This window comes from Pelodiscus sinensis, chromosome 6 (genome assembly GCF_049634645.1).
Source record: "Pelodiscus sinensis isolate JC-2024 chromosome 6, ASM4963464v1, whole genome shotgun sequence".
Lineage (NCBI taxonomy): Eukaryota > Metazoa > Chordata > Testudines > Trionychidae > Pelodiscus > Pelodiscus sinensis.
Window position 1 is genome coordinate 63009254 of NC_134716.1, and position 11392 is coordinate 63020645.

The following is an 11392-nucleotide window of genomic DNA, read 5'->3' on the forward strand; positions in this document are numbered from 1 at the left end:
AAATCTATGTAGCACTGATTGCAAGCAGATAAGTCTCAAACATATGGCTCCAGTAAGCAATTGGAGGCTCACCTGGGCTTTGCAGGAAGGGTGCAGGTAGGTTCAGAGGCAGAAGATCCATCCTCGTCACCAAAATGTCGTATCATGCAAACAAAGTACTAACAAACTTCAACAGGCCTTTATTTACCAAAAGGGAAACCTCTTTACAAAGCTGCTGCTGCACCCCTCTGTACCTCTCACTCAGGCCTGGCTTATCTCCTCCCCCCTTCTTCCTGTTTCCTGTGCTTCTAGACTCCCAATAGCCAGTGCTCCCAGTTCTAATAATTACAGCATCTAAACCACCACACTGATCCCCACTCTTAACTCAACCTACCCTCTCATACCCCCCCTAATAATTATGGAGCTCACATGTTATGTGCTGCCATCTTATTGTTCACTCCGCTTGTGTGTTTTTCCCCATGCTGTATATGTCTTGCGTAGTGTGACTGTAAGCTCTTCAAGTGCAGGGATCCTCTGCTACTCTTTATATAGTGCTTTGCACAATGGGGCCCCATTCTTGGTTGACCTTTAGGCACTATCCAATTCAATAATAATGTGGAGGCTAGAAAACAAATATAAAATTAAAGTGTTCTTTAGAAGAGCTGACTGCTAGAATTTTGTTGCTGGACAAGGTGTAGCAGAAGAGATATTTTTAAATGAATGTTAAGGGCTTGTGGGAAAATGAGGACTGAATGTCTATCTATAATAAGTGGCTTTTGATGCTTTTTAGCACTAAATTGTGACCAAAAATGGATTCAGAACCATCTGAAGTCTCAGCCAAAGTCACAGCCATCTGAAGTCTCTGCCAAAATCCATTTTACATGAATTTGTGGTCTTAAGTCAAGTTTACAAAGGAACAAACAACCCTCCCCCCAATACACCAAACATATACCTAGTTCAACTAGCACATTTGGAAGTCTGCACAGAGAGACCAATGTTTGAATGTTTATAAAATCTGAACAATATTCTCTTCAACAGATAAGGGTGAAGAGATCATTTACACCATGAAATGTTATAAGCAGATCGGGTCTTTTGTCAGCAGAACCTTGAATGCATCTACTCTTAGTTTTAAATCCTGTAGCCCAAATCTTCCACTTTAGCTGGCAAAGTTAACCAGTTCCTTGAGTGATACAAGCATCTTTTTAACTGGTGCAATGCCTGTGGGGATGCATAAGTACCAATACTGGTACAATAGGTCATCCAGTAACAAGCCTGCAAGTCTCCTCATCAGTGATCACTCAGGGTATGTCTACACTACCACCCTAGTTCGAACTAGAGTGGTAATGTAGGCAACCAGAGTTGCAAATGAAGCCCGGGATTTGAATTTCCCGGGCTTCATTTGCATCTTGCCGGGCGCTGCCATTTTTAAATGTCCGCTAGTGTGGACTCTGTGCTGCGCGGCTACACGCAGCACAGAGTCCGCACTAGCAGACATTTAAAAATGGCGGCGCCCGGCTTTATGCAAATGAAGCCTGGGAAATTCAAATCCCGGGCTTCATTTGCAACTCCGGTTGCCTACATTACCACCCTAGTTCGAACTAGGGTGGTAGTGTAGACATACCCTCAGAGTTTTTCTTAATCTCTGCTGCCTAGGGTGATGGTGACTAGAGACACTCATTCTCCAACACTCCCCAGTTGAAAAATGAAAGCCCTCAGCCTATATTGGAAATGCCTCCTTTTCTGCTAACTCACCTGTGCAAGCACATCTGCACAGACACAGTTCCGCCTTTCCCTCATGCTGCTACTTGCTCTAGGAAATAGGTCCTATATTTTTCTCAACCTGTATGGGGAGAAATGTGTGCCAGCACAGCTGTGGAATTCCTTCACGAATAAAGATGTGTACCAGGAAATTGCAAAGGGCATAGAGGCACAGCAGGGACAAAGGCCAATGCCAGACAAAGACAAAGGAGCTAAAAGATATGTCCCTATGATGAGCTGCTAAATTCCATGCTGAGCCACAGCCCCATCACTTTTCCACCAACAACAGTGGACATCTTGAGACTTGAGTTGAAGAACACCCAAGAGCTGGTGATCAAGGTAGATATCTTTGAAAACATTGATGTGGATGATGCCAGAACCAACAGGTACTGTTTCAGATCCACTTGGAAGCTTTGGAAGTGGACTCCAGTGGAATTTAATAAGACTAGCCCATTAGTACAGCCATTTTGTTTACTTTCTCTACAGTCCAGGAGGCATCATCACCCTTTTTTTCATCCTTCCTGCCCCCCTCCCCCCCCCCATGATGGCCATTCACATATGGAGACAAAGGAATTCTGTTTTGAACTAGATTATTTATTTTCAGAGCATATGTGACGAACCAGGCCGGTCTGGGCATAGCTGAGGGAGTCCGCTCAGGGCGAATTGCTCAAACTAGGGGCTCCTTACAGCCCCCAGATTGGTGACCTCTCCAACCAGGCCACAAACCAGTCCCACAGAGCGCTTCAGCTGCCTGCCTGAAGCTTCGCATCCCAGCAATATCCGTGCCCCAGATGGGCCTGGGCCTCATACACAGGTGGGGGGTCTTAGCACCCAATCCCACTTACCCTGAACAAGTTCTGTCCGGTTCCAAGAATCCAGCCACAGATCCCTGGTCAATTTACCCTCTGGACCTTATGCACAAATCACGCTGAGCCAATCCTTTAGCATCTAACATCTAATGGTTTATTACCACAAGAAAGAAAAGCATGAGAGTAAAGTTGTTAAAGGATAGTACATTACATGCATTGATCTCCCAGTTCTCTATGCAGGCTCTAGCAGAGATGTTACAGCTGCTGGCTTAAAAGTCCTTTTTGCGCATCCTAGGATCAGGATGGGTCCACAGTTCTTCCTGGCTCTTCGATCCTGGCACTGCTGCCTCTGGGATGAAGTGCTGAGCTGAGTACCAAGATGGAGTCCGCCACATGGCCTCTTTATACATCCTTCCTGGTCTCTTCTTGGCTGCAGCAGGTCACCTGGCCAGTGGCCTATCCCTGTGTTCCTTGCTGGCAGCCCTTAGGTGTCAGCCTTCATTATTTAGGTGTGTCCTTGGCCCATTGAGTGCCATTGCCCCACAGGGCCTCGCTAATTAGCATGTCCATAGGCCGGGCTCTGCCCAATGCTCAACCACATGCAGGGAAATATTCAGTATCCACACAGATTACAGATTCCTAACTACACACACAGACATTAAACAATCACATGACTAGCATACATAGGATTAGCAGACAGTAAGCTTCTATTCAACACCTCACATGGCCCCCTTTTATACCATTTTTGGAGCCAACACCCCCATTTATGGGTGCAGCAGTGATCTGGTTGCTTCCCTCAAATTCAGTAATGTGACAGCATAAAATAAAATTAGCAGGCAAGGCCCAAGCATAATTTTTTCAGGCCCAGTACAAACTTGTAATATGAACCCCCTTCTACACACAGGACAATTTGCAGTCTGGGATGGGACACAGTGCCATGATATATTGTTGCTTACCCCCATGCGGGGCCCCATTATCAGGCAATAGGCCAAGATAGGAATACAAGGCTAGGAATACAATTTTGCCATGCAAAGTACTGCTTATAAACTACAATGAACACAGTGAGTAAGCACTCTAAATACATAGTCTTATAAAATACGATTTCTTTGAACCAATGAAATGCAATCTCATGAAAAGTAAAGTATGAACATAAAAGCACTTGCAATATTTTTAAAAGCCTAGACAATGTAAAAACACTTCTCAACTACCATGAAATCGATGAGTGAGCTTTTTTTTGTACATAATTTACAAAACATGTTGCTTCAAACCATCCTAACAATTAAAATGAAACATTGCGGGAACAAATATAACTAATAAAATATAGTATCATGGAGGTAAATAAATAGACCTAGAATAATTGAGTCTACACTTTTGTGCACTGAATTCAGGAAAGAGGAGAAACAGTGCTAAACTCCTGACATATGTTAACTAGTGGATGCTGGGACTTCCCACTACTTGTGAAGACTTTGGATTTTAACACAAACAGCATTGTTGTGTGCTGGTGCAATTTCACATTTCTAGTCAGAACTGTCTTATTTCTCCTGCCTTAATAGGACACTTTCCTATGCCATTCTGTAAGGAATTCAAGGGTCATCCCTTTGAAGAGGCTGGCAGTAAACAGCCCCAGCCAGTAAACCTCTCAGGCAGCTTCCTCCTCGGGTCCTTGGAGACTCACATCATTATATACTCAAGGACCATGACTACCTGTAGTAAGTGTAGTAGTCATTACTATTCTATATCAAAAAGTTACCCAAGACCTCATGCCCTGTCATCCCTCACAGCTACAAGATTTTTAACAAGCATCCTCATACATTCACTACTCTGTGTGCTCTTAAAGACTTATCATAGAATCATAGAATCATAGAATCATAGGACTGGAAGGGACCTCGAGAGGTCATCGAGTCCAGCCCCCCACCCTCAAGGCAGGATCAAGCTCCGTCTACACCATCCCTGACAGATGTCTATCTAACCTGTTCTTAAATATCTCCAGAGAGGGAGATTCCACCACCTCCCTTGGCAATTTATTCCAATATTTGACCACCCTGACAGTTAGGAATTTTTTCCTAATGTCCAATCTAAACCTCCCCTGCTGCACTTTAAGCCCATTACTCCTTGTCCTGTCCTCAGAAACCAAGAGGAACAAATTTTCTCCTTCCTCCTTGTGACACCCTTTTAGATATTTGAAAACCGCTATCATGTCCCCCCTTAATCTTCTTTTTTCCAAACTAAACAAGCCCAGTTCATGAAGCCTGGCTTCATAGGTCATGTTCTCTAAACCTTTAATCATTCTTGTCGCTCTTCTCTGTACCCTTTCCAATTTCTCCACATCTTTCTTGAAATGTGGCGCCCAGAACTGGACACAGTACTCCAGCTGAGGCCTAACTAGTGCAGAGTAGAGCGGCAGAATGACTTCACGAGTTTTGCTTACAACACACCTGTTGATACAACCTAGAATCATATTTGCTTTTTTTGCAACAGCATCACACTGTTGACTCATATTCAACTTGTGGTCCACTATGACCCCTAGATCCCTTTCCGCCATGCTCCTTCCTAGACAGTCGCTTCCCATCTTGTATGTATGGAACTGATTGTTCCTTCCTAAGTGGAGCACTTTGCATTTCTCTTTATTAAACCTCATCCTGTTTACCTCCGACCATTTCTCTAACTTGCTAAGGTCATTCTGAATTATGTCCCTATCCTCCAAAGAAGTCGCAACCCCACCCAGTTTGGTATCATCTGCAAACTTAATAAGCGTACTCTCTATCCCAATATCTACATCATTGATGAAGATATTGAACAGTATGGGTCCCAAAACAGACCCTTGAGGAACTCCACTTGTTATCCCTTTCCAGCAGGATTTAGAACCGTTAACAACCACTCTCTGACTACGGTTATCCAGCCAATTATGCACCCACTTTATCGTGGCCCTATCTAAGTTATATTTGCCTAGTTTATCAATAAGAATATCATGCGAGACCGTATCAAATGCCTTACTAAAGTCTAGGTATATGACATCCACCGCTTCTCCCTTATCCACAAGGCTCGTTATCTTATCAAAGAAAGCTATCAGATTAGTTTGGCATGACTTGTTCTTCACAAACCCATGCTGGCTATTCCCTATCACTTTATTACCTTCCAAGTGTTTGCATATGATTTCCTTAATTACCTGCTCCATTATCTTCCCTGGGACAGACGTTAAACTGACCGGTCTATAGTTTCCTGGGTTGTTCTTTTTCCCCTTTTTATAGATGGGCACAATATTTGCCCTTTTCCAGTCTTCTGGAATCTCCCCTGTCTGCCATGATTTTTCAAAGATCATAGCTAAAGGCTCAGATACCTCCTCTATCAGCTCCTTGAGTATCCTGGGATGCATTTCATCAGGACCTGGTGACTTGCTGACATCTAACTTTCCTAAGTGATTTTTAACTTGTTCTTTGTGTATCCTATCTTCTAAACTTACCCTCTCTCTGCTTGTATTCACTACGTTAGGCACACCTCCAGACTTCTCGGTGAAGACCGAAACAAAGAAGTCATTGAGCATCTCCGCCATTTCCAAGTTTCCTGTTACTGCTTCTCCCTCCTCACTAAGCAGTGGGCCTACCCTGTCCTTGGTCTTCCTCTTGCTTTTAATGTATTTATAAAAGGTCTTCTTGTTTCCCTTTATGCCTGTAGCTAATTTGATCTCATTTTGTGCCTTTGCCTTTCTAATCTTGCCCCTGCATTCCCGTGTTGCTTGCCTATATTCATCCTTTGTTATTTGTCCTAGTTTCCATTTTTTATGAGACTCCTTTTTTATTTTGAGATTGTGCAAGATCTCCTTGTTAAGCCAAGCTGGTCTTTTGCCATATTTTCTATCTTTCCTACACAGCGGAATTGTTTGCTTTTGGGCCCTTAACAACGTCCCTTTGAAATACTTCCAACTCTCCTCAGTTGTTTTTCCCTTCAGTCTTGCTTCCCATGGGACCTTACCTACAAGTTCTCTGAGCTTATCAAAATCTGCCTTCCTGAAATCCATTACCTCAATTGTGCTGGTCTCCCTTCTACCTTTCCTTAAGATCATGAACTCTATTATTTCGTGATCACTGTCCCCTATACAGTCTTCCACTTTCAAGTTCTCAACTAGTTCCTCCCTATTTGTTAAAACCAAATCCAGAACAGCTTCTCCTCTGGTAGCTTTTTCAACCTTCTGAAACAGAAAGTTGTCTCCAATGCAGTCCAGAAACTTATTGGATAGCCTGTGCCTCGCTGTGTTAGTTTCCCAACATATGTCTGGATAGTTGAAGTCCCCCATCACCACCAAATCTTGGGCTTTGGATAGTTTTGTTAATTGTTTAAAAAAGGCCTCATCCACCTCTTCCACCTGGCTAGGTGGCCTGTAGTAGACTCCTAGCATGATATCACCCTCGTTTTTTACCCCTTTTAGCTTAACCCAGAGACTCTCTACACAGCTATCTCCTACATTCATCTCCACTTCAGTCCAAGTGTGTACATTTTTAATATACAAGGCAACCCCTCCTCCCTTTTTTCCCTGTCTGTCCTTCCTGAGCAAGCCGTACCCTTCCATACCAACATTCCAATCATGCGTCCCATCCCACCAGGTTTCTGTAATACCAATGATATCATAGTTGTATTTATTGGTTAGCAATTCCAGTTCTTCCTGCTTATTACCCATACTTCTCGCATTTGTATATAGGCATCTAAGATACTGATTTGATCTTGCCTCCCTGTTGTGCCCTGACCCTCCTTTCTCCTTGCCATTATAGGCCGTAGTCCCCCCCATTTCCAACCCATCTCCCAGTACCGCACATTCAGCACTTACCTGTGGGCTTTGCTCACCTGCCCCCGACAAACCTAGTTTAAAGCCCTCCTCACAAGGTTAGCCAGTCTGTGTCCAAACAAGGCCTTCCCGCTCCTGGAAAGGTGAACTCCATCTCCGCCAAGCAGTCCTTCCTGGAAGAGCACCCCGTGATCAAGGAAGCCGAATCCCTCCTGGTGACACCATCGTCGCAGCCAGGCATTCACCTCCAGAATGCACCTCTCTCTGCCCGGGCCCCTACCTTTGACAGGAAGGATAGAAGAGAATACCACCTGCGCTCCAAACTCCTTCACCAGTACTCCCAAAGCCCTGTAGTCACACTTGATCCGCTCAGTGTCACACCTGGCAGTATCATTTGTGCCCACGTGGATGAGTAGCATGGGGTAGTAGTCAGAGGGCCGGATAATCCTCGACAATGCCTCCGTAACATCTCGGATACGGGCCCCTGGCAGACAGCATACCTCTCGAGATGAGCTGTCAGGGCGACAGATGGGTGCCTCCGTTCCCCTCAGAAGAGAGTCTCCAACCACCACTACCCTACGTTTCCTCCTCGCAGTGGTGGCAGGAGACTGCTCAACCTTGGTGGTGCAAGGCCTGGTCTCCTCCACTGTGGGGGGTGACTCCTTGTCTCCTGCTGAAAGTAAAGTGTAACGGTTATGTAACACAGTGGGAGGGTTAGGAGCAGGGGTGGAACACTGCCCGCTGCCAGAAGTAACCAGCTGCCAGTGCTCACCCTGCACCACTGCCTCCTCCATAAGTGGCTGGTCAACAGTCCCACATCCTACGACAGTGACCTCCGGGGACTCCACAGGAATACTGTCCAGGAATTCCTCATGGCTTCGAATGCTCCTCAGCCTGGCCACCTCCTCCTGTAGCTCTCCCACCTGCTGCCTGAGAGATTCCACCAGCAGGCACCTTTCACAACGGTTGTCTCCCCCAGCCTGGAGATCACTCAGTGGGAATTGCAAGCCACAAATACAGCAAGACCACACCAGGACCTGGGTAGAGGCATCCATGCTCAGGTTCTCTGTCTGGATACAGGCACAGGTGGAGGAGACAGGAGAAGTACTGGCACAAGCGCTTATGAAGCTTATGAAGCAGTGGAAATTGTGAGACATAGTAGTTTTATTTACCGGAGATGGGAAAACAAAGACAGTTATTGTCTGCTGTCTGGAACCTCCCTCTCATGCCTAGCAATGTTTTTTTATTTGTTTATTGGTAACCTCAGCCGGGGTGCCTTTTAGCAGTGTCTGTTCTATACCTGCTGAGCAACCAAGCCTGAGGAGGAGAAAAAGAAACAGACAAGAGAAGACCTTTCAAATTGATCCAAGCTACACAGCCCAGGGTGTGTGAAATTAAAAAATGGTGGGACCATATGCTTCAGGTGAGAGAGAGGAAGACAGAAAGATTGAGAGGTGCACCAAGACATCTTGCAGTTCTTCAAGTACAAGACACCAATGTTAGAACATATTATCAAATAAGCATCAGAAGACCAGCAGCCTGACAGCCATTACACAGCATGGAAAACAAGTGCTTCTGGCTGACAGGAAGGAGGGGACTGGATGCTGAAACTGATCTTTAATGGCCCACAGCTGGGCAGATTATTACTTGTACCAGTGAAAATTCAGTTTGCTTAATGCACAGCAATCTATTTGAGAAAGAATCACACAAGTGGTAAAATGTTATATAATATATATTTCCCTAATAAGCCTCATTTCCTAAGCATAAACCCTCCATAACTATATTGGCCTTACACTGTATCCTGATCAGCAAGCAAAACAGGTATAGCTACCAATTCTATATGGAGACTTCTTCCCTTCTCTATCCTTCTCAAATATTTGGCCTGTCAAATGTCCCCCCGAAGCAGGGTCTTGATTACCCCGAGGCCCCCTGGGTCAAAAGTTCTACAAAAGTCTCTTGTAGCAGGTTCTTGGCTATCCTGAGGCCCTCTACCTTACAGGCTCACAGACCCCTTCAGATGTTAATTGGGAGCTAACAAACTAATTTTCTCTGCTTTGTATTTATACCTTTTGTTCTCAAAGGAGTTACATGTCCCTGAAATATGCCCCATGAACAGTTCATTACTGTTTTTTCTCTAATATTTAAGAAGGGGGCTGCAAAACAGACACAGACCAAAGATCAGTTGATGTTTGCTTTCTCATCATTCACTTGAACTCTTGGTACAGTATCCTCCAATAGGGTTCTTTTGACCCAGGTCACTGAACCAGGCTCATTGATTGCATAGCTTTGTGTTTTCTTTACTTTCTGAGCTGGTCACTAGCTGACATGTATCAAAGTCTTATGTTGAAGCACACGCACAGTGTCTCAACTAATCAAGTGTAATTTCAGCACTCAGTAAATTTCCACACCAACTGTCGGATGCTAAAAGAATCCTGTTCCCAAGAATTCTTTAGCCAATTCAGACATACCAAGCACACCAAACTCATGCTTATCACATTCTTTCATATCAGTCATAGTAATTCATAACGATCCAGCACTGTTCCAACAAGTAGGGAGGTCGTATCTGGTGCTCAGAGCAGGAGTCCTTAGCCAGAGGCTAGAGCCAAGGGCCACAGCTGGAATCAAGAACTAGGAACAGAACTAGAGTCAGAGACGAATGTCAAAGATCAAACCACTCAGAAATCATAGCTAAGGGTCAGACTCATTTTACCTAGAGTATGGAAAAGCAGGATCAGGACTGGACAAGACCAAGATGGTAGCAAGGCTGAGAACAAAGAATTATCCTGACCAAGGGCAAATGCTTCAAGTAGTCTGCTGCTCCTCCTTATTTTAGGAGCAGGTCTGCTAATCCTCTCAGCCAACTGGACAGTTCAACAAATCAGGTGGCTGAAATAGGGTCTAGCTGTGCTCATTAGACTGCCTGGGGTAAATCTAGCTGGAAAACAGGCTATCTATGATCCTTACTCCTGAGAAGACCATATACTCCTTTCTGGGGAGACTCCAATCATTCCACAGCAGTGTCCCTGGCATTCAGACTCAAGAGACAATAATGAGAATTGCTGTGAACACACCTAATTTTCTACCTGCTGTGATATAGCAGGATGCAAGCAATTGGCTCTTTCTTTTTCCATTTTTTTAATATAGTGTAAATGATGTTTAAGAAATTTCTATTTTATGAAACCATTGATTCATTTTCTTTTCCTTGCAATGCAGAGGCAAGAAAGAAAAATGGCATGACTAAGAATAGAGTATGTGATAGATCAGAGGGACTTATGGAAATTTTACCTCAAATTCCCATAATTCCCTGGGAGGAATGATGCTATCACCAATACATAGCAGCAGGACCACAGTATACAGCAAAAAAAATCTACAATGTAGTATGCTAGACAATGGCATGGGAGACACTGGGATGTCTTCCCAGAATGCCCCAGATGGCCTGTTTCTGTGAGAACATGTGGCACCTGCAAAGGAAGCCAAATGTGACTGCCGTCTATCAAAATAACCATGTGGGTTGCAGTATACTGACAGAACTTCTGTCAGTAAAACTTTCCAGGGTAGACATAGCTTCATCACGGGTGAAATACATTGGCTAGGCAGCATAGGGAAGTTACATGGGCTAATAGACCTGTTCTTCTGAGAGAGGGCTTCATTCTCCAGGACTCTCAATCTGTCACCTTTCACCAGCATTATAATCAGTGGCCAAAAGAGTAACATAAAAAGATAAAAGGGGATATGTTAGCTAATTTCCATTTTTTCCTCACTCTTTCGTTGAAATGCTGATTCTAGGAAAATGCCGGTGAATCTTACTATCTAGTGAATCCTAGCTACTCATTGGCTTGCATTGCACAGATGTCATTCTATTAAAAGCCAACCAAATCATGCAGTTACTTCATGCCTAAAGAAAGCTTTTAAAGAGATGTTCAGTTGGGGTATGTCTACACTACAAAGTTAATTCTAACTAACGGCCGTTAGTTTGAATTAACTTTCATAGGCGCTACACATGCAAACCGCTAGTTCGAACTTAATTCGAACTAGCGGAGCGCTTAATTCGAACTAGGTAAACCTCATT

At 44.2% G+C, this 11392-nt stretch overlaps 1 protein-coding gene across 1 annotated transcript; it reads right to left on the bottom strand.

Annotated features, from left to right (window-relative positions):
- Positions 1-567: 567 nt before the first annotated feature.
- Positions 568-7966, bottom strand: LOC142830017 (uncharacterized). The gene is made up of 3 exons (XM_075932855.1): positions 7705-7966; positions 5366-7603; positions 568-601 (listed from the first exon to the last, which is right to left on the bottom strand). The coding sequence occupies exons 2-3, from the start codon at positions 7324-7326 to the stop codon at positions 568-570; spliced, it is 1995 nt and encodes a 664-aa protein (XP_075788970.1). The 5' UTR covers positions 7327-7603; positions 7705-7966.
- Positions 7967-11392: the final 3426 nt, after the last annotated feature.